The sequence below is a fragment of the Solanum stenotomum genome, chromosome 8, assembly GCF_019186545.1.
Source record: "Solanum stenotomum isolate F172 chromosome 8, ASM1918654v1, whole genome shotgun sequence".
NCBI lineage: Eukaryota > Viridiplantae > Streptophyta > Magnoliopsida > Solanales > Solanaceae > Solanum > Solanum stenotomum.
This window is the reverse complement of record NC_064289.1, coordinates 25008497-25034125: the sequence shown is the minus strand read 5'-3', so window position 1 is coordinate 25034125 and position 25629 is coordinate 25008497. Positions and strand designations below refer to the sequence as shown.

The 25629-nt window shown below is 36.5% G+C and overlaps 1 protein-coding gene and 1 pseudogene across 1 annotated transcript; both read left to right on the top strand.

The window, feature by feature from the left end:
• LOC125873642 (expansin-A8-like) overlaps positions 1–23085 on the top strand; it is a 28269-nt pseudogene extending 5184 nt beyond the window's left edge.
• Positions 23086–24102: 1017 nt separating this feature from the next.
• On the top strand, positions 24103–25360 carry LOC125873641 (uncharacterized). Its single transcript, XM_049554529.1, has 2 exons — positions 24103–24761; positions 24838–25360. Exons 1-2 carry the CDS (start codon positions 24103–24105, stop codon positions 25358–25360), a joined length of 1182 nt encoding a protein of 393 aa, XP_049410486.1.
• The last annotated feature ends 269 nt before the right edge of the window (positions 25361–25629 follow it).

The following is a 25629-nucleotide window of genomic DNA, read 5'->3' as shown; positions in this document are numbered from 1 at the left end:
AAACTCTTAATATCAGTTGGAGATGTGGGTCTAGGCCAATTCTGCGCTGGCTCAAACTTTTGGGTATCAACTTTAATTCCCTCTCCAGACACAATGTGGCCTAAGAATGCCACAGACTCAAGCAAAAACTCACATTTTGAGAACTTAGCATACAACTCTCTATCTTTCAGAGTCTGGAGAACTATTTTGAGATAACTGGCATGATCTTCTTCATTCCTTGAATAGATTAGTATGTCATCAATGAAGACGATAACAAACATATCTAAATAAGGTTTGAATACCCTATTCATAAGGTCTATGAATGATGCAGGCGCACTGGTCAAACCAAAGGACATGACCAAAAGCTCATAATGACCATAACGAGTTCTGAAAGATGTCTTTGGAATATCACATTCTCTTACCCTTAACTGATGGTAGCCAGATCTTAGATCTATCTTAGAGAAACAAGTGGCACCCTGAAGTTGATCTAAAAGATCATCAATCTTTGGGAGATGATATTTATTCTTGATGGTAACCTTGTTCAACTGACAGTAATCTATACACATCCTAAGGGAACCATCTTTCTTTCTCACAAATAAGACCGAAGCGCCCCAAGGTGAGACACTTGGTCAAATAAAACCCTTATCTAAGAGGTCTTTTAACTACTTTTTAAGCTCTTTCAACTCTGCTGGTGCCATTCTATACAACGAAATAGATATATGACGAGTATTTGGGAGAATATCTATACCGAAGTCTATCTCTCTCTCAGGAGGGACTCCGAGTAGATCATTTGGAAAGACTTCTGGAAACTCTTTTACTACTGAAACTGACTGAATATGAGGTATCTCAACACTCAAGTCATCAACTCGGACTAAGTGATAGACACACCCCTTAGAAACTAACTTCATTGCCTTAAGGTACGATATGAAACGACCCTTAGACACTGTTGAACTATTTTTCCACTCTAAGACTGGCTCATTTGGAAACTGGAACTTGACAACTCAAGTCCTACAGTCAACTGAGGCATAACAGGCATGAAGCCAGTCCATACCAAGAATGACATCAAAATCTACCATGTCTAACTCAATTAAATCAGCCATGGTACTCTTGTGAGTGACGAAAATGGGACAATCATGATAGACTCTCTCTGCTAGAATAGACTCACCAACAGGTGTAGAAACATTGAATGGTTCGCTAAGTTGCTCAGGAATAACATCAAAATTCATAGCAACATATGGAGTTACAAAAGATAAACTCGCTCCTGGGTCTAGCAAAACATAAACAGTAAAGTCAAAGACTTGGATCATACCAGTGACAACATCTAGCGAATCCTCTTGCTCTTGGCGACTATTAATAGTATAAAAGCGGTTTGTTCCTCCGCCAGTACCAGAAGTAGCCCCTCTAGGTGCAACTCTGTCTCGTGGAGCAACTAAAGAAGACTGAGCTCTTTTACCCCATTATTATTACCCTGCTTGTTCTCTGGACATTCTCGCATAAAATGCCCATTTTGAGCACACTTGAAACAACCAGTGGAGTCCTCACGACATGTACCTGAGTGGTTCCTACCACACTTAGCACAGGCAGGAGGCTTACTACCCCCTTGCGCCATGCTACCCTGAGAATACGCATGTTTAGCTCTGAAATTCTGACTATTGTACTCACCTTTGTTCTTAGGTGAAGGTGCAATAGCAGATGATAGAGCAGGTCCCTTCTGTTTCTGTTGGAAGAATGGATAGTTGGCATTACTTTTCTATTGTCCGGACTCGTTCTCTGTCTTATCTCTCTTGTTCTTAAACTCTTCCCTATCCCTTAGCTTATCTTCCTCAACCTGCTGCACATATACCATTAACCTTGATATATCCATGTCACCTATCATCATTGCAGCCCTACCTTCTTTACTCGACAGACGAGCTAGTCCAACAACAAACAAGCTCATTCTATTCATCATGTCCGCAACCATTTCCGGAGCATAACGGGATAGTTGGGTGAACTTTAACCCATACTCATGAACACTCAAAGAATCTTTCTTAAGTGTGAGGAACTCTCGTACCTTAGCCTTTCTCAGTTATCGGGGAAAGAAATGCTCCAAGAAAGCCTCCTTAAAACAAGCCCAACTCGCAGGTGGTGCATCCTCAACTCTACCCTATTTCCACTGATCAAACCAAGTCCTAGCAATATTCTTCAGTTGATATGCAGCTATTTCAACTCGCTCGGTGTCAGCAACATGCATGACCTCAAATACCTTCTTCAGTTCCTCAATAAAATTCTCCGGATCCTTAGTAGTGCTTGAACCCGTGAAACTTGGAGGATTCATCCTCAAGAACTCTCGGATCCTAGAAGTATCAGCCACTTCATGTCTAGCTCTTCTTTGTTGCCCAGCTTGGTTGGTCACAACTTGTCTCAACACCTGCATAGCCTCATGGAACTCATCATTGGTAACTTCTCCTTGAGGTTGTTCTTGAAGTGCATTTGGTAACTCTTGTTCCTCAACATTACGTCTAGCAGGACGACTTCTGACAACTCTTCATGGAGGCATGATTATCTGAAAACACGCACACGCACGAATTAGAGAGAAACTTTTTAGAGATCAAACTATAACGCACGAAATGAGTGTGAAAGAAGTGAGAAATTTTCCTAAATGTTGCAGCCTCATAATTATAGATATGGCACGCTTCATATTGATAACCAAGACTCTACAGACACGGCTTTATAGACTCCCTAAGACTCTTGAACTTTGTACTCTGATACCAAATTTGTCACGCCCCGAACCTACACCCTGGACGGGACTGGCACTCAAGAACCATTGTAACCCTTGGCCTGACTTACTTACTCAGCGAAAGACTTAATTCAACAAAGACAAGTGTATGTAATAAACTAGAATGTTATAATGGAACATTCAACTTAGCCATTAAGGCAAACTCAAGTCTTAACAAAAGATAATGACAATGAAAAAACTAAAGAACTAACATCTGACTGTCTATGAAGCCTCTAAAAGAACTGGGATGGATGTCAGGAAAAACCCCACGACATCCTAATGAACTAATAAAATAACTGAAAACAATAAAATGAGTCATCTGGAATGCATTGAGGCTCACCAACTGACTATAGAGTGGTCATTGGATCAAAGATGCGCTAGATGTCGATCCCAGTTACCTGTGTCTGCATCATAATAAGATGAAGGCCTATTAGCATCAATACATTGAATGTATGAGTATGTGAGTTGGAATGCTAAACACAACCTAGGCTTGAAAAGAATCTGAAGAACTTACCTGCCTCAACTCAACTCAACTCAACAAAACTGAACTTATTTCAATATAAAATAATTTAAAACAAGTGCAATATAAAGGAAAGATGTTTTAAACATGATGTAAACTCTGTGTGTATGCAAAGATACATATAACTCTGAGATGTATGTAAAAATACAAATAAACTGTGTAATTAAGAATGCAATTACTTCTGTGGGAGTTTCTCTAACCGACAGCCATCACGTAAGTGCTATTATGATGATACAACGTTTTACCTCACGCTGCCACGGCCATCCTATACCTTACCAATGGTATAGAATCTGAACTACTAAGTGGATCCACTAGTCTATGCTAAAAGCACTAAAAGAATCATCTACAAAGTATGACCCTTTTCTACCCATGATGGCCACATTATTTATGGGGGATGTGAGTTGTCAAAACTCTTCCCCATATCGGTGCTCAATACTACTCCCAAAAATGTGATATTAGCTCTTATGTTTAAAAACATACTTCTTTATGTGATTTGAGATAATTGCTCAAAAACTTAGCTCAAAGGCTATCTTGGAAATCATAGTTTCCTCTCTTGCTTCATTTAGAAAGCGATTACTCTTTTCTGAAAACTAGCTCAAAGGCTATTTCGAAATCAAGGTTTCCTTTCTTGTTTAAATGTGAAAACATTTTACTCTTTGGGAATNTATGTAAAAATACAAATAAACTGTGTAATTAAGAATGCAATTACTTCTGTGGGAGTTTCTCTAACCGACAGCCATCACGTAAGTGCTATTATGATGATACAACGTTTTACCTCACGCTGCCACGGCCATCCTATACCTTACCAATGGTATAGAATCTGAACTACTAAGTGGATCCACTAGTCTATGCTAAAAGCACTAAAAGAATCATCTACAAAGTATGACCCTTTTCTACTCATGATGGCCACATGATTTATGGGGGATGTGAGTTGTCAGAACTCTTCCCCATATCGGTGCTCAATACTACTCCAAAAAATGTGATATTAGCTCTTATGTTTAAAAACATCATTCTTTCTATGATTTGAGATAATTGCTCAAAAATTTAGCTCAAAGACTATCTTGGAAATCATAGTTTCCTCTCTTGCTTCATTTAGAAAGCGGTTACTCTTTTCTGAAAACTAGCTCAAAGGCTATTTCGAAATCAAGATTTCCTTTCTTGTTTAAATGTGAAAACATTTTACTCTTTGGGAATACGTAGTCCCGATATACTTCTTTTGAAGAAATGAACTTAACTCTTTATTCTTTGCTTAACTTGAAACTTAAGTCTTTAAACAAAGTTAAAACGTTTGTGAAAGACTTTTGAAAACTTCATAAACTTCTCTTGACTTTGATCTTAACTTTCTTTGAATTGGATTATGGATTCAAGGTTCATGATCTCATGTTTATGGATGATTTCATGATGTTTTGATGTACCTTAGAGTGTTGGAATTAACTAGTAACCATAGGTACATTATTAGGGAACAAGTACGAAAAGGTGGGGAAAAAATGGGAAGGACTGGCGTCCCTGGCGCTCTGAGAGGTGCGAGGCGCCAGAGGGCAAAGATCAGAGACTGCCCTGGGGAGCACTGGCTGGCGCGTCACCCCAAGGGGTAAACTTCAAAGACCCTTTTGGGGCTCACTGGCTGGCGTGACGCCCCACCCTTTTCCCCAGGCGTTTGATGACTTTTCTTGCTCGTTTTTCATCTCTAAACCCTCTAAAGTTCCATGGTTCTTTCCCTTAACACTTAGAATCATCTATACCCTCAATATACATTAGATTCTACTCGAAAACACAACTAAAATCATGAATCAATCTCAAGAAAACTCCAACAACACAACCCACAAGAATTCAAACAAATATCATCAAGAACTCAAGGATTTACTTTCAAATCTAATAAACTTTGCTGAAATTGATTCATGATTGGCGCGTGGGTGACCTAAACCAATGCTACGTGATCTCACATACCTCGTAAGGATCACCCCTTGACGAAATCCACAAGCTAAACTCAACGATCTTGACGAATCTTGCTTTCTCATCTCCTTTCTCCTCATTTCTCCTCTCTCTAAGCCCTAGCGTGAAATTCACTTTTTCTAAACTGACTAAAATCTGACTTTACCCCAATTAAACACCTAAAAATGAATTAATTAAGTTCGGTAAGGAAAAGACCAAACTACCCTTCTAAAATCTGGTTTTAGACTTCCCTTATTCTAACAGTCCAACTTCCAAGGGCATAACTCACTCATACGAACTCGGAATCGCACAAACTCGGCGGCGTTGGAAAGATCATTCCAAGAGATTTCCTACCATATCTGAAAATACACCTAAATCTTCCTGAGCTAGGAGTTATGTCCGTTTGAAGTTGACCAAAAACTCACTTTTCCTAACTTAACAAAATTTCCAGATTTTCATTCTTTTCAAAAATGACTATTTCCAATTATTAGCTTCTTCCTAGTTATTTCAAATTGTGAGATGTTACAACATGTCTTAATTTCCAAATTAAAAATCTTATTTTTTTTATGGACGGTTCCTTATGCTAGAAGTTAAATGGGATAATACCTAAGCATGCATTTTAACAATGATGTATTTCAATTTGGACGTGCGCATGTAGCCACTTAAGCTTGTATAAAATTGAACAAATGGACATATACATCCTATGTGACATACTACATACAAGATGCCACGTAATGCAAATGTGTCTACTTATTCAACTTTATACGTGGAAATTTAAGTGTGATGCAAACTGAAGCCAAATTAAATGACACGTTTATCTATTATGTCAAATTAAATGATACGTTTATCTATTATGTCAAATTAAATTGACTAACAAAAACATCATGTGTTAGGGACATGCATGCATGTAGGGGGTGCTTGCGGTTATGGCAATTTGTATAGCCAAGGATATGGAACCAACACAGCAGCACTAAGCACAACACTATTCAACAATGGCTTGACCTGTGGTGCTTGCTACGAGCTCACTTGCAGCAACGATGCACCATGGTGCCTTGAGGCTACTATCACTATTACTGTTACAGCCACAAATTTCTGTCCACCAAATCCATAACGGTGGATGGTACAATCCTCCGCGCCAGCACTTCGATTTGGCTGAGCCAGCCTTCTTGCAAATAGCTCAATACAGAAAAAAATATTTAACAACATAAATCAAAGACTACTTTCCACTATTGCCCTTTTGATTATTTTGATATTAATCTCCTAGAAAAGGTAAAGTAGTTAAGAACCTCATTAAATGAAGGGTAAACATGAAAAAAGTTCAACAATTCTCTTGAACTTTGAATATTTCACTTATTTTAAACTAGAGATAAGTGTCAAAAACACATCTAAACTATATTTTTTTTTAGTTTCAAACCTAAACTATTGAGAGAGTGTGAGTTTCATACCTAAACTATGCTCCATTCGTTCTTTTTTATATGTCATCCTTACTATAAATAATTGGTCCATAATACTTGTCATTTCATAAAATCAATGCATAAATTACAATATTCTTCCTACTATACCCTTGATAGCTAATTAGTCTTTAAAATAGATATTTGACCAACATAGGAAAACTAATAAGTAATTAATGTTCATTGTAACTACTTCAAAAATAAAAAATGAATTTATTTATTATTTATTGAAAAGTTGACTTCAAAAAAATATTAAATGGGGGTAGAATTGTAAACTTAGTTTTTTTAATGCAAGTGAAATCTAAAAAGGTGACATATAAAAAGGAACGAAGGGAGTAACTTATTAGTTTGAGAAACTTAGTCTCTCAATAGTTTGGTATGAAACTCAAAAAATGAGAATAATTTAGGTGTATTTTTGACACTTATCTCTTAAATTATTTCTAAATATGTAAATGTATCATTTTTATAAGGGCAAACTAAAAAATGTGCTATGTAAAATGGGATAGAGGGATTAGGGGTTACCGTTTTTATAAAGTCACCAATTATTGTTTATCATGGAAATTTACTTTATACCAACCTTATAAGTGGCCTAGTACTAAAAAAACAAAAAAGATATACCATATGAGTACATATAACTCAAACTCATTATAAGTAACTACCTATAATCAGTAGAATTATCATAACCTAATTAATAAGGCAAGTAACCTTAAATTGGAGTTTAAGTTGCACTAATAGTATACACATTCTATTATCTTGTTAGTGGATATAACTTAAATCTCAATTAAAAAAATTATGTCTAGGCGCGAAATAATTGGCTGACATGAAGTTTGTTGATGGTATTTAACAGGGTGCCCGGCAACAAAAAAAGAGGAATAAGGTTTACAATTAATATATGGACACTCTTACTTTAACTTCGTTTTGGTGACAAACGTTGGAGATTTTAATTTAGTCTCTATTAAAGGGTCAGGGTCTGGATAGCAGCCAATTGGGGCCAAAATTGGCAAAGCAATTCATATATGAATGGCCAAAGTCTTTCATTTCAAGTGTCAACAAGTGAAGGAAGGACTATTAGAAGCTACAATGTTGCACCACCTAATTGGCAATTTGGACAAACTTTTGAAGGTTCAATTTTAATTTCACCAATAAACTTAAGTGAAGAATAGCATTTTGAGGAGTTTTACATTGCAAATCCTATAATCAATCAAATAGTTGATGAATTAATGTTAGTGTACCATATTTTTTAGGGTTGACTATGTAATAAAGTATTAAATTATGGAAAAATCACCCCACATATATATTTAAGGGGCAATATTACAGGTTTTAAATTTACTTTTAAAATATTACTACTTATAACATTTCAATTTCAAGTTATAACATATCATTTTTTATTTAAAAATCAATTAAATTCCACTTTATTAAATAATTAGTCTATTATAATTATATTTTAAGTAATAGGTGATATAAATACAATTAATAAGAGAGAATCATGATTATCTATTACTGTAACGACCCGAGAGCACCCCCTAGTCCTTACCGGCGTATTCGACCTTGAAGAGGTCTTATACAAGCCCTTAGCATTCATCATAACATGTATCATAGAATAAAATCACGAAAAATTTAAAACTTTTACTTTGGAAGTTCAACTTCACTTCATACATGAAAAATAGAATCTAACTTCGTCACAATGCACCATCTAGACATAGAAGTATCGAAAATGGGACTTAGCCCTTACATCAATAAGAAGTCTTACAAATAGGAAGTACAACAATGTCTTTCAACATAAGCAAAGAACTAAACATAGAAGCTAGATCATAGGGTCTTGTCCTCGGACTTGAGGACTCACCAACTTGGGGAAGCAACTCCAAGTGTCTTGAGAAGTAAGCTTGAATCCTCAACGGCCCGAACCTAAATGTTTGGGGAAAAGGGAGAAAATATGGGTTAGTACAACACACATACTAAGTATGACTACTATGCATAAAAACCATTGAAACATGTATAAAAAGACATTTTATTCAAAACATGCTTTTAGCCAAGTAAATCCAATATGCACACAAATTAAGTATCATAGTCCAAACCAACATAATATCATCCCAACATGTAGACAACCCAAGCAATACTAGTGCAATCCAAAGAATAGAACCCCATAACCCTATTCAAAGCCAAGTATCACATTAAGCAACCTACTTCATGCATACATTCATAAGATCATATTTCATCATAACTTACCATATTCATAATGATCATACATAACATAGCTTCAACATACATAAGTCATAATAATCATAATCATAAGGGAACACTACTACAACCATTTCTTAGGATCTCACAAGTACAATGTGCAAGAGAAGTCCCATACCCTCCCTTACACTATGTAGAAACCCTTAAGAAAGCCCTAGTAAGAGTTCACACCTTTCATACCTTCATTTACTTTTACATTATAGCAATATTGCAATAACCGACATAGACCATGAGAGCTACATGGAATCCGGTGTTCTACTCCAACACCGAAAAGAGAGGGTTAACACTTACCTAAGGTGATTACCATTCGTACATAGCTATCTAGGTGAATCCACTAAGCTAGAGTCCTATGTTGGCACATAGTTAAGGGTCAAAGAGATTGCTTCTAGAAACCCTAACTTACTAAACGTGGGGTTTCAATCTCATGAGACAACACATACCGTAGTTAATCCGAGCTTGCTAAATGTGAGGAAACCCATGTGGGGAGCCGGACTTACTAAACGTGAGACCCCCATCTCATTTACATGCCCTTTCGGTGCTAAGCATCTAATTCCCTTTTGTAATCATCTTTAGTCATCACATAAGTTCACATTAGCCTTTAATAGACCCTTATGTAGACATCTTACCATAATATCTCATATGTGTTCATAAGTGAGTAATAATCCTTTCACTTTAGAGACACTTAGCAAGTGAGTAAACCTTTCACTTTACATTACACTACAATTATGAGAATTACCTTTCAATCATATAGCAATCATACCATAATATACATACATACTTCATAGCTAATACAAGTGTAGAGGGTTAAGGATGAGGAAACTAGGTCATCAACACCACATTAACACATTAGGTATAACATCATTACAATCTAAGTAATTTACCTTTCATACTTGAGTTCATAGAAGAACCAACCTTCATACCTTCTTGCCCTTCGTGGGACATCCATACTTCAACTATCAAGCAATTCATAACCAATACATAATACAAGGTAATTAGTGAAGTAATAACATAATCAACATCAATATAAGCAATTGACATATTCCCTTCATAGCCTTCAAGGCTTCATTCAAAGACTCAACCCTAATTTCATAGAAATTATACATAACCTAGGGTAGAATCATCATACAAACATGAATTACATAACATCACATTCAATTCATAGCCTTCAATCAATATCCAACACAAACTAGGGTTAGAATTAGGAAAAGAAGGAGAAACATGGGTCTCATGGGGAATTCTTCAAGAAACCACCAATACAACATAAATTCATCCATAATTGTTCATATAACAATCAAAGTCAGTTTATAACATCAATTTCACTTTAGAAAGAAGACCCACGTTTTTGGATTGAAACCTAGAAATTTGAGATTTTGAAATTAATCTTGAAGGGGCCTCTTGGGGAAAGGAATCCCAAGAGTGATAAGAAACCATACCTTATTGACGAATTAACCACGAAAATCCGAGTTAAAACCTTGGAGAGTTGGGCTTCTTCTTGAAGTTCCAATCTTCTTCAATGGAGTTCTTGAGAAGAGAGAGAGAGTAGAGAGAATGAGGAACTTTAGGTTTAGATCTTTGGGGTTTTGTGTTTGAGTGATAAAAATGAGGTAAATTGACTTAAAAATCATTATATACACGTTCCCTAAAGTACCCTAAATACCCCTCACTTGAATGGACTCTTTAATGAAGTAAAAATAGATTTATGAATTTCCGCATTTTCGTCGCGGAACAACTCCGCGACGTGGAGCTGTTCCCTGAAGTTATTTGGAATTAAATTTTGAGATAGTAGAGTCCGCGACACAACCGCATCGCGAATTGGATTTTTTCTCCTTGGGGAAACAAGTGCGCGACACGCAGCTATTCCCTCTAAGTGCAATCTGCAAGCTGCCTTGGCAGCTTGCTTGGCTAAGGTTGGGGTCCTCCTCGGGGCCCCTTAGGGTGGCCCCGGGGAGTCGTATTCTAACGTTTTGACCCTAGGAGCATATATTTACCTATTTTAAACCTTTTCACCAGATTATACCATCATACGACACTCCCATACCTGCCCAAAACCTAAGGACATACTAGAACACATTCTTCTCTAGTTTTCGGACGTCGTCGTCGTTTCTTGACGTTTAAGACTTTTGCTCTTCCAAACCAAGTCAATTACATTAGTTTAGGTTTATAAACATCATTTTAACTATTTTTAAGTCATTATTCATAAGGTGAGGCTCTAACTTAAGGTCATAGAATTTTCGGAGTGTTAAATATGCCCCTCCTTAGGAACATTCGTCCCTGAATGTCACTTGGACTTCTTTCTAGGGAGACAATGACTCAAACTAGCAGCACAACAACCAGTCACATCAAAAACATCATATCATCATATCATATAGGGATTTAATCCACAACATCACTATGCTTAAAACTCTTTACTTCTCATAAGTATAGGAGGAACTATCTTCTCCATATTCAATGAGCATAAACATATATATTAAGCAATCAACAAGACATTTCTTTAACAAGACAACACCAAGCATGCTTATTACAACAACTCTCATGAAGACAACATTACACAACATCTATGGGTGCAATATCAACCACGAGAAACAAAATTAATGGAAACTCAAAATACAACTTAAGCATGAATTTTCACAAAAATATGCACATACAAGGAAATCATGTCATAATCATCAACACACATGATTTTCAATTTATACCAAATTAAGAGAGACTACTAACCTCAACTATGGCTAGGAGTAAGAGGAAAAAGATGAGGGTAGCGGGACTTCATGTCGGCCTCGGCCTCCCATGTTGCACCCTCAACTAGGTGGTTTCTTCATAGGACTTTTACGGAGGCAACCTCTTTATTCCTCAACTTCTTAACTTGACGATCTAGGATTTCGACCGGAACCTCTTCATAAGAAAGGTTCTCATTCACCCCTAAACCTTATAGAGGGAGAATGGACACCGGGTCACCTATACACTTCTTGAACATAGAAATATGGAACACCGGGTGAACCAGGGCCAATTCGATCGGCAATTTCAACTTATAAGCCATATTTCCGACACGCTTCAAGATCTCATAAGGCCCAACATACCGGGGGATAAGTTTCCCCTTCTTACCAAACCTCATCACCCCTTTCATGGGTAAGATTTTTAAGTAGACCCAATCACCTACTTCAAATTCAAGATCTCTCTTTCTATTATCAGCATAAGACTTTTGCCGACTATGAGTCGTTTTCAACCTATCCTTTATAAGTCAAACTTTTTCCATAGCCTCATAGACTACCTCGGGACCAAGAAAAGCAAATTCACCTACTTCAAACCACCCAACCGGAGATCGACACCTTCTACCATAAAGTGCTTCAAAGGGTGCCATAGCAATACTCGAGTGGTAGCTATTGTTGTAGGAAAATTCTATTAAAGGTAGGTGGTCATCCCAATTACCTTTGAAGTTAATGACACACGCTCTCAATATGTCCTCTAGGGTTTGGATGGTGCGTTCCACTTGACCATCTGTTTGAGGGTGAAATGTGGTACTAAGTTTCACTTGAGTACCAAGCCCACTTTAGAAACACCTCCAAAAATGGGAAGTAAATTTGGCACCTCTATCAGAAATAATCGATAATGGGGCCCCATGCAATTTCACAATCTCCTTAATGTACAACTTAGCATAATCTTCCGCCGAATAAGAAACCTTGACGGGAAGGAAATGGGCTGATTTAGTCAATCTATCCACAATGACCCAAATGGAATCATGTTGCCTACAGGTTTGAGGCAAGCCTACCACGAAGTCCATATTGATCTCTTCCCACTTCTAAGTAGGGTTACCAATATCTTGAGTTAGACCTCCCGGTCATTGGTGCTCGGCTTTGACTTGTTGGAAATTGAGCACCTAGCCACAAAATCTGCTATGTCTCTTTTCATTCCGTTCCACTAATAAATCTCACGTAAGTCGCGATACATTTTGGTGGCTCCCGAATGGATGGAGTATCGGAACCCATGGGCCTCCTCTAAGATTGCCTCTCTTAGGCCATCCACATCCGGTACACATAATCTTCCTTGGTGCCTAAGCACCCCATCTTCTCCTTGAGAGAGTTTCTATTGCTTTGTTAAGAACCGACTCTTTTAGTTCCATCAAAATAGGGTCAAGATGTTGCTTAGACTTCACGTCAACAATAACTGATGACTCAGAATTATGACGGACCATGACACCTCATTTTGGGGAATCTTCAAGTCAGACACCTAACCGAGCTAGCATATGTACATCACGAGCTATCTCCCTTTTCTCTTTTTCCATATGTGACACATTACCCATAGATATACGATTCAAAGCATCCGCAACCACATTTGCTTTTCCGGGGTGGTAAAGGACACTCATATCATAATCTTTTAAGAGTTCCAACCACCTCCTTTGTCGGAGATTCAATTCTTTTTGGCTAAAAACATATTAAAGACTCTTGTGGTCGGTAAACACATCTACATGTACCCCATAGAGATAGTGTCTCCAAATCTTTAAAGCAAAGATTACGACCGCTAGCTCAAGGTCATGAGTTGGATAATTCTTCTAATGCACCTTGAGTTGTCTCGAGGCATAAGATATAACCTTACCATGCTGCATGAGGACACAACCCAAACCCATTCGGGAAGCGTCACAATATACTACAAACCCTTCGGTGCCCTATGGTAAGGTCAAAACCGGAGCGGATGTGAGCTTATCTTTCAACAATTGGAAGCTCTTTTCACAAAATTCCGACCATTCGAACTTGGACTTCTTTTGAGTTAAGGCCATTAATGGATATGCAATAGATGAAAATCCCTCAACAAACCTCCGTTAGTAACTGGCCAAACCCAAAAAACTTCGGATGTTGGAAGGATTCAAAAGTCTAGGCCAACTTTTGACTGCATCGGTTTTCTTTGGATCAACTTCTATACCCTCACTAGAAATAATGTGACCAAGGAAATCAACCAATCTTAGCCAAAACTCGCACTTGTTAAACTTAGCATAGAGTTGGTGATCTTTGAGGACTTGCAATACTATCCTCAAATGATTCATGTGATCATCCTCACTTTTAGAGTATATCAAGATGTCATCAATAAAGACAATAACAAATGAGTCTAGAAAATTTCTAAACACATGATTTATAAGGTCCATGAAAGCCGCCGAGGAATTTGTAAAACCAAAGGACATCACTAAGAACTCAAAATGACCATATCTTGTTCGGAAGGCTGTTTTCGAAACATCAACACCTCTCGCCCTAAGTTGGTGATAACCCAACCTCAAATCAATTTTTGAAAAGTAACTCGCTCCTTGAAGTTGATCAAATAAGTCATCAATCCTAGGGAGTGGATACTTGTTCTTAATGGTTACCTTATTTAACTGTCGGTAATCAATACACATACGAAGAGATCCATCATTCTTCTTCACAAATAACACTGGTGCACCCCAAGAAGATATACTAGGTTGGATTAAACCCTTATCCAACAAATCCTTGAGTTGAGCTTTTAATTCTTTCAACTCCGCCGGGGCCATCCGGTAAGGAGGGATTGAAATAAGTTGTGTATCCGGCAATAAATCTATGCCAATCTATTTCTCGTTCGGGAGTAATCCCGGGTAAGTCATCGGGAACGACTTCCAGAAAATCCTTCACTACGGGGACCGACTCCAAAGGATCCAAAGGAGGAATCTCGAACTCAAGATCCTTGACCCTCACAATATGATAGAGACAACCCTTAGAAATCAATTTACAAGCTTTTAAACATGAAATGATCATTCCCCTAGGAACGGAATTTCCTCCCTTCCATTCTAAAATGGGTTCATTAGGAAATTGAAACTTCACAATTCGGGTCCTACAATCTATGGACGCAAAACAAACATGAAGCCAATCCATCCCCAATATAACATCAAAGTCTAACATCTCAAGTTCCACCAAATCAACCAAAATGACTCTATTGGGCAAAGATATGGGACAACCCCTATAGACTCTTTTAGCAACTATGAAATCACCCACCTGGGTTGAAACCAAAAAGGGTTTATCTAAGACATCGGGAAGCATATCAAACTTTATAGCCACTAAAGGGGTTACAAAAGACAAATTGGCACCGGGATCCAACAATGCATAAACATTTACTGAAAATACTTGCAACATACCGGTCACAACATCCGGAGAGCTCTCTTGATCACCTCGGGATTGGAGAGCATAAAAGCTATTCTTCTTAGGAGTATCGGGATTTGGGTCACTTGCTTGTGCTTGAGCATTTTCCCTTCCTTGAGCCTTTAGCATAGGGCAGTCCCTCCTCATGTGGCCGCTCTTACCACAACCATAGCAATTACCCGTGCCAACTAGGCACTTGCCTTCATGTTTCGACCACACTTTGTACAAATAGGCTTCTCAACATAAGGACCACCACCTCTTGCTTCTTGAGGCTTAGGGGTAGACACTTTACCTTTGTTGACCCTTGGAGTGTTAGGAGGACCTTGGTTGGAAAACCTCTTTTTGAACTTTGGCTTATCTTGGATTTCAAACCTAACCTTAGAAGAATTTCCATCATCGGCCCTTGACTTCTTTAATTCTCTACCAACTCACTTAAGGTTTTGCTCCTCAATTTGCTCGGCATGAACCATAAGGCGAGAAATGTCCATGCATGGGATTAGCATAGCCGACCTACATTCATTCACCACAAGATCGGATACACCCATAACAAATTTGTTCATTGTAGCTCTAGAGTCTGACACCAAAGTAGGAGCATGCCTGGACAATTGAGTAAACTTGAGGCCATACTCCTTCACACTCATACCCCCTTGACGGAGGTTGATGAATTTTTGCATTTTCCTCTCCCTTAGTTCCAAGGGGAAAAACCTATCAAGAAAAGCCATCTTGAATGTAGCCCAACTTATCGGACCCTCTCTAATAGGTCTCCCCTCCTTCCATTATTCATACCACACTTGTGCCAGATCTTTGAGTTGATAGGTGGCTAACTCCACCTTTTCTTGAGAAGACACACCCATAGCCTCTATAACCTTAAACACTTCATCAATGAATCCTTGTGGATCCTCTTCCACCTTGGAGCCAAAGAAAGTAGGGGGATTCATCCTTGTGAAATCCCTTATCCTAGAAGCGGTAGTGCTAGCATTGGGGTTCACTTGCACCCTAGCATCCCTAGCAACTTGAGTGGCCAACACTTGAGTCAAATTATGAATAGCCGACCTTATCTCAACATCAGACATAGTCCCTTCTTAAATAGGAACTTGAGGGTTTTGAGGAGCTTGAGGGGGAATCGCCTCATTCACATTCTCATCACCGACCCTCCTTGCGTTGTTCCTTCCTGTATTAATTGCCTATAAGCACAAGAGAAGGATTAGAAGAAAAGGCCTAAATAGAGTTAAGACTCTTAGGCACGACTATGGAATAACAAAAGAGTGATAGTTCCTAAGCATCTTGTAGCCTATCATTCATAAGTGTGGCGCACTTCACACCCAAGAACAAGACTCTACTCAACGTGGTATCTTATGAAATGAATCCTACATTATTCTCAGCATTATGCTCTAATACCAAGTTTGTAACGATCCGAGAGCACCCCATAGTCATTACCAGCGTATTCGACCTCGAAGAGGTCTTATACAAGCCTTTAGCATTCATCATAACATGTATCATAGAATAAAATCACGGAAAATTTAAAACTTTTACTTTGGAAGTTCAACTTCACTTCATATATGAAAAATAGAATCTAACTTCGTCACAATGCACCATCTAGACATAGAAGTATCAAAAATGGGACTTAGCCTTTACATCAATAAGAAGTCTTGCAAATAGGAAGTACAACAATATCTTTCAACATAAGCAAAGAACTAAACATAGAAGCTAGATCATAGGGTCTTGTCCTCGGACTTGAGGACTCACCAACTTGGGGAAGCAACTCCAAGTGTCTTGAGAAGTAAGCTTGAATCCTCAATGGCCCGAACCTAAATGTTTGGGGAAAAGGGAGAAAATATGGGTTAGTACAACACACGTACTAAGTATGGCTACTATGCATAAAATGCATAAAAGGACATTTTATTCAAAACATGTTTTTTGCCAAGTAAATCCAATATGCACACAAATTAAGTATCATAGTACAAACCAACATAATATCATCCCAACTTGTAGATAGCCCAAGCAATACTAGTGAAATGCAAAGAATAGAACCCCATAACCCTATTCAAAGCCAAGTATCACATTAAGCAACCTACTTCATGCATACATTCATAAGATCATATTTCATCATAACTTACCATATTCATACTGATCATACATAACATAGCTTCAACATACATAAGTCATAACAATCATAATCATAAGGGAACATTACTACAACCATCTCTTAGGATCCGACAAGTGCAATGTGCAAGAGAAGTCCCATACCATATCTTACACTATGTAGAAACCCTTAAGAAAGCCCTAGTAAGAGTTCACTCCTTTCATACCTTCATTTACTTTTACATTAAGGAAATATTGCAATAACCGACATAGACCATGAGATCTACATGGAATTCGGTGTTCTACTCCCACACCGAAAAGAGAGGGTTAACATTTGCCTAAGGTGTAACCATTCGTACATAGATATCTAGGTGGATCCACTAAGCTAGAGTCCTATGTTGGCACACAGTTAAGGGTCAAGGAGATTGCTTCTAGGAACCCTAACTTACTAAAGGTAATTTGGAGTTGCTAAATGTGAGGAAACCCATGTGGGGAGCCAGACTTACTAAGCGTGAGACCGTGAGGAAACCCATGTGGGGAGCCGGACTAACTAAACGTGAGACCCTCATCTCATTTGCATGCCCTTTCTGTGCTAAGCATCTGATTCCCTTTTGTAATCATCTTTCGTCATCACATAAGTTCACATTAGCCTTTAATAGACCCTTATGTGGACATCTTACCATAATAGCTTATATGTGTTCATAAGTGAGTAACAATCCTTTCACTTTAGAGACACTTAGCAAGTGAGTAAACCTTTCACTTTACATTACACTACAATCATAAGAACTGCCTTTCAATCATATAGCAATCATACCATAATATACATACACACTTCATAGCTAATACAAGTGTAGAGGGTTAAGGATGAGGAAACTAGGTCATCAACACCACAATAACACATTAGGTATAGCATCATTACAATCTAAGTAATTTACCTTTCATACTTGAGTTCAAAGAAGAACCCACCTTCATACCTTCTTTCCCTTCGTGGGACATCCATACTTCAATTACCAAGCAATTCATAACCAATACATAATACAAGGTAATTAATGAAGCAATAACATAATCAACATCAATATAAGTAATTGACATATTCCCTTCATAGCCTTTAAGGCTTCATTCAAAGACTCAACCCTAATTTCATAGAAATTATACATAACCTACGGTAGAATCATCATACAAACATGAATTACATAACATCACATTCAATTCATAGCCTTCAATCAATAACCAACACAAACTAGGGTTATAATTAGGAAAATAAGGAGAAACATGGGTCTCATTGGGAATTCTTCAAGAAATCACCAATACAACATAAATTCATCCATAATTGTTCATATAACATCAATCAAAGTCAGTTTATAACATCAATTTCACTTTAGAAAGAAGACCCACGTTTTTGGATTGAAACCTAGAAATTTGAGATTTTGAAATTCATCTTGAAGGGGCCTCTTGAGGAAAGTAATCCCAAGAGTGATAAAAAACCATACCTTATTGATGAATTAACCACAAAAATCCGAGTTGAAACCTTGGAGAGTTGGTCTTCTTCTTGAAGTTCCAATCTTCATCAATGGAGTTCTTGAGAATAGAGAGAGAGTAGAGCGAACGAGGAACTTTAGGTTTAGATCTTTGAGGTTTTGTGTTTGAGTGATAAAAATGAGGTAAATTGACTTTAAAATCATTATATACACGTCCCCTAAAGTACCCTAAATACCCCCTCACTTAAATGGACTCTTTAATGAAGTAAAAATAGATTTCTGAATTTCTGCATTTTCGTCGCGGAACAAGTCCGCGACGCGGAGCTGTTCCCTGAAGTTATTTGGAATTAAATTTCGAGACAGTAGAGTCCGCGACACGACCGCTTCGCGAATTGGATTTTTTCTCCTTGGGAGAGCAAGTGCGCGACGCGCAGCTATTCCCTCAAAGTGCAATCTGCAAGCTGCCAAGGCAGCTTGCTTGGCTAAGGTTGGGGTCCTCCTTGGGTCCCCTTAGGGTGGCCCCGGGGAGTCGTATTCTAACATTTTGACCCTAGGAACATGTATTTACCTATTTTAAACCTTTTCACCAGATTATACCATCATACGACACTCCCAAACCTGCCCAAAACCTAAGGACACACTAGAACACATTCTTCAATAGTTTTCGGACGTCGTGGTCGTTTCTTGACGTTTAAGACTTTTACTCTTCCAAACCAAGTCAATTACATTAGTTTAGGTTTATAAACATCATTTTAACTATTTTTAAGTCATTATTCATAAGGTGAGGCTCTAACTTAAGTCATAGAATTTTTCGGGGTGTTACAATTACTCATTTTTAGGGATTTTTTTACCTTTCACACATAATATTACTTTGATTCTAGGTATTTTTTTACCGTCACAAGTCATCCCCAATCACCACGTTTCTCTCTTTCTCACACACCAAAACAACACCCCATCACCCCCACGTTGAAAAGGTAAAAATTTCTCTCTCACATCTTCATTCTTCTTCTTAAAGATCGTAAATCATCAGTCTCACCATAATCAGTTTTCTTTGTTATACACTCAAAAGAAAGGCCAAATCTTCTTCACAATACTAAGAATCAAGATTTTAGGATTTTCAAAAAAATATGATACACTTAGAAAGAGCTCAGATTCATAGAAACGAGTTCTAATGTTGAAATTGAGGTTCCATTTTTAAACATCTTGACTCAAACGCCGCCGACCAACAAAAATGCAAATCCGGCGAACAAGAGTGTTACCCCTTACAAGAAGAAACAAAGCGCAGTAAAGGAGAAGAAAAGAAAATTGCAACTCCTCCAAATGAAAAGGGACAAAAGAGAAAAGGGAAAATGGTGGACATGCTTTGGATACTACCTATTATCCTACACCAAGACCAAGGAGATCAGTTGTCATAAAGATAATCAACTTAGACTTTCATTCCATTTATTGATTTCGTTCATGATTTTTGAAAATCAAAAGTATGTTTTATGTTGAATATAAAAACACATATTGTTATACTTAATTTTTTCACATGGATACAAATTGGATACCAATTTCATATGGTGTTAGCATTAATTTTTCAACAAGTTGGATACAAATAGGATATCTACAGTAACCAGTTTTATATTGGGATTTTTAGTTTTGAAAAACACTGCATACACAAAGTGGAAAGAATTAAATATTTTGAAATTCTATTTAGATACCAAATGCATACGTTGTTACAATTAGCCTTTCGAAATGGATACCAATTGTATAGTATTTTTAGTTTGACTCACTCAGTTAAAATCTTAATGATATATTATATTTTTAGCTAACCAATTAGATACCAATTGCATACAATTTTTTATTTAATTTTTTCAGTTTGATACAAATTGGATACAAATAACATACAATTGTATTTTCAGCTTGATACCAATTATATACCAATGACATACATGGTTAGACTTTAAAATACCAATTCGATATCAGTTGGATATCAATTACCTACTCCGTGGGCGTAATTTTTGTTCCAATGGATACCAATTGGATATCATGTGGATACCGAATGATTACCAACATTAATTATTTTAGTCTACATTTCAAAAACACCGCATACACATAGGAGTAAGTAGTACACATAATAAATGTTCTGAAAAAAAACAAAAGAAAAAAAATCAAACCGATATGTTTGTCACAATTAAACAACTAAAATAAAATAAAAATAAATTATGATTAATTTTCAGCAGGGTAACTTGACATGTTTTCTTGTTGTATCCCTCCCGACGACATGTGTTGCACATAACTTTATACCTCTTTAATTTCACATCAGCAAACTCCTTCCAGCGTTCAAGTTGTGGTCTCTCTACCAAAAGAACACCAATTTCAAATCAATTGTTACTAGTAATTGTGTTTTTGTTATATAAATAGTATACTGAATGCATACAAATTTTTTACCAATTTCATACTAATAATAAACATTGATTCATATAAAAAGAGTATCAAATTCAAACAAGTCAACTGTATTCTTTAATTATAAACATTAACCTGATCATTTCTATACAATATCATATCAAAACTAAACAGTGGTTCATACGAAATTCATACCAAAAAGAGTGCAAGTTCAAAATAAACATTAACTTGAACATTTGAAATAAACACATTCGAAACAAATACTAACATGAACATTTCTCTACGCATTTCATACCAACGCTAAACGCTAGTTCATACAAAAATCATACCAAGAAGAGTACTAAATTCAAACAAGTTAATCATAAAAATTCTTTTATTATAAACTAACAGTATATAAATCTATTCCATTGTAGGTATATGCAAATTTCTATACCAAATTCATGTAAAAAATAAACAATTCTTATTTAAAAATTGAATACTATTCACTAAAACACATACAAAATAAACACTAACTTGTACAATCCCATCTACCACCATACTTAATTAATATTGGTAAGAAACCTTCCATCCCAGAGAAAGATAATGGCAAAATAAAAAAATCGTGTGAAAAGAAAAAATATGAGCGACTTTGAGTGATGATGGAGAAATATACGGTTATTGAGTAAAAAATATTGATTTATGTTTTGATAGACAATTAACAGGTGAGAGAAAAGACAATAATTGTTTTGAGCTAAACAAGAAAAATAAATATTATGTTTGTTAAGGTTTTCCTTATTTTATACATATTATTAATTATCATTACTATTACTAATTTATTTGGTAATTTATATTTAGTCTTTTCTTTACTTTTTTTTAAAACAAATGTTATAGCCCGTAATTGTTTAATGTTAAAACTTGAAACATAAAAAATAATGTCATAACTAGTAATAATTAGTCTTATATATGTCAATTATAAAATTTTCACTTAAATTATTGGCATCCATGAAAATAAGTTTGTACTGATCATTTTGTAATAAATTGATGGCAATTGAGAATTTGGTGTTGGCCAATTGTGTTGCTTCATTGTATTCCTCATTACAATCTAGTTGGGGACAATGAATTAAGGGTTATAGAAAAGTTTTAAAATTAGGGATTGGTGACTCAAGTTTTAATGATTGAGTAGGGGTGACAATTTTTAAATTAAGAATTAAGGGGTTGAATTTTTCAACCCTAAATTTTTTTATATTACACTTTAGTCCATCTTAAAATAATAAGAAATTGAGGGAAAAAGGGTACCAACGGATCACTTTTTCCCTTTTTCTCTCTTGCTTATTCTTCCATTGTTGGGGATCATTGTTGTTGCTCTTCTTCTTCATTCTTCTTCTCCATCGTCATTCTTCTTCTTCTTCTACTTGTTCATCAACATCTTCTTCTGGTTGTTCATCATTTTTTTCTTCTTCAGTTGATATTCACATTGTACTGCTGCTTTCAGACCAATTTTCATTCATATATCATTGTGCATTACATTATAGGTGATTTTGGTAAGTAAACTAATGATTTTTATTCTAATTTTTCATTTTGGTAGTTTGAGTGTTTCTTCAAAATTTTACAGTCGTGTACCCAACAGATAGATTACCTATTGGATATATATTACAGTACCACGTCAAGCTAGGACTGAACCAGAAGCTTCTCCCAACAGATAAATCATTTATTGCAACCGATGAGTCATCTCCTGCATCAGATGACTCATTTGTTGCAACAGAGGGCTTACCTGTTGAATACATATTACAATATCAGGCCAAGATGGGAAAGAACCAAAAGCTTGTCACAATAGATGAGTCATTTATTGCAACATATGAGTCATCTGCTGCACCAGACGACTCATATGTTGCAACATATGGCTTACCCGTTGAATATATGTTACAGTACCAGGCCAAACTAGGACAAAACCAAAAATTTATCCAAACAGGTAAGTCATTTATTGCAACAGATCAATTACATGTTGCAACAGATAACTCATATGTTACAACAATTGACTTACATATTGGATAAGCTTCTAGTTCTGAACATGTATCCAACAAGTGAATCATCAGTTGCAACAAGTGATTCATCTCCTACAACGGATGACCTTCTTGTTGCAATAGATGATTGACTTGTTGGGACAATGATTGTGCATATGATATTTAACTGTATATAGCCACTCAACTTTACTAAACAATCATTATTAAACATTTTTAATAAATTCCTTTAGGTATCATTAATGGAAGAATCAGTAACAATAGTTGTTGATTTTTATGGTGAATGGATTGAGAAGAACAATCGACTTATTTGGCGTTGGAAAGATGGTGACATGTCAAAGTCAGTATTGATATCCGTCCAAAGGGATATTTTGTATAATGATTTTGTGAACTCAATAATTAGCTATTGTGGACTAAACTGTTAATCAAATAATCTTGTCATCAGTTACATGCACAAGTCTTTTGAAAATCAGAGGGTCCTGCCTTTTAAGATAAGCAATCAACTTTGTTTGCGTGCTTATTTGAGTGATGCAACTAGGTCCGTTTTAAGGGTGTACGTTGTTGAAAAACTGATAGAGAATGAAAATGTAGAACAAAACCAACAAAATTTGTTAAATGATGAATTGAATGGGATGGAAATGAATATGTTAGATGATGAGATTGGACATGATGTGGAGGAGGACCAAACACATACACCTATTATTGATATAGGGGGCAATTCTCAGTTAAAACAGTTGAACAATCTTCAAGATGATGAGACGGGTTTTTACATAGGAATGACATTCAAGAACAAAGAAGAACTAGTCACTTCATTGCATATTGCTTGCTTCAAAAAAGATTTCAGACTTGCAAATGTGATTAATTCGCATAGTATGTATTGTTTTAAATGCGCACATCCAGAGTGCAAGTGATGGTTGAGGGCTGTGAAATTCATAAGTTTTGACAGATTTTATATTAAAATATATAAAAAGTATCACACATGTGGTTCAGAGCATATTACGATTCATACTCCACATGCCACAACAAAAGTCCTTGGTAAATACTTCAAAAATAGCTTTCCTAATCGTAATGGTCCATCTACAAGAGATATGACCAATCAACTCCGTATAGAATTGGATTGTAAGGTGAGTTATTGGAAGATATATAAGGGTATGGAGATTGCAAAGTCTTCGGTTAGGGGAACACATGAGCACGGGTATGGAATGCTTGATGCATACCGTTATATGCTTGAGTCCGCAAATCCAAGAAGTAAGATGGCATTGGAGGTTGATGAAAATGGAAAGTTCAAGTATTTTTTTGTAGCCTATGCGGCTTGGATTCAAGGTTTTCAACAACTGAGAAAAGTCATAGCCATTGACGGGACATTTTTGAAGAGCAAGTATAAAGGAGTTTTACTATCGGCAGTGGCGCAAGATGAAGAGAATCATATTTTTTCGGTGGCTTTTTGTGTAGTGGATAAAGAATGTGATGCCTCATATCAATATTTTTTTGAACAAATGAGAAGTTATGTAGATTATACCGATGAGCTGTGCATAATTTCTGATAGACAATCAAGTATCCGAAAGATGGTTTCAATTGTGTATCCATCAGCTCATTATGGTTGTTGCATGAGGCACCTTGGAGAAAATATTCTAAACAATCTTCACAATGAAAAAGTCGTATCTCATTTATATAATACAGCGAAAGCGTACAATAAAGTTGAGTTCTATGACCATTTCAATCAGATAAGGGATATGGTACCCAAGACAACCGAACATCTAGAATCAGTTGGATTTCATGGATGGAGCAGGGCATTTTTCCAGGGAAATTGGTACAATATTATATATTGAGTATCTTGTTTAAGTTTAATGTAATTATATATCCTATTAAGTTATTTTTTTGTATAGGTATAATATTATGACCTCAAACATTGCTGAATCCGTGAATGCAATGTTTGAAGTTGAAAGAGAATTTCCTATTGTCGCTTTATTTGATGAAATAAATATGAGATTTGCAAAATTATTTCACGAGAGGCATATGGAGTTGGTCAACTCACCAAACATACTTGTTCCTTCAATGGAAAAACAAATATCAAAGAATATCAATTTGGGAAACAAGTTATTGGCCCATCAAATAGCCAATTACAAGTTTAGTATCAGCGGTCATGGTGAGGTTGCCACGGTCGATCTTCAAACAAGAACGTGCACATGTAGATTTTTTTACTTGGACAAAATACCTTGTCCATATGCTATGGCAGCGCTTCAATCCCAATATGGTGCACATTTTGGAAGTCAAATCTATAAGTACTTGTCTTCATATTATTCGGTGGAAAAATACATAATTACATATTGTGAGGAAATTAATCCGGTGCCTCCTAGGGCTGGCAAGGAGATGGGGACGGGGATTGGGGGACAAGACGAGATGGGATAGGGGACGACCTGGCCGGGATTCAGGGGGAACCGGGATTGGGGGGATAAAAATTCGTCCCATCCCGTCCCACTATATATACGGGATAGGACGAGGTTTGGCGGGACAGGACGTGGAATTTTTATTTTTTTTATATATTTATTTATTTGTATTAAAATTATATGTTATTGAATAGTATTTCTAGTTTATTTAGTTTTCAATAACATTTTTAGCTAATAAAAAATGCTTAAGTTTTCAAATTTCAAATTTGTATTTTAAATCTTTTAAAAGAA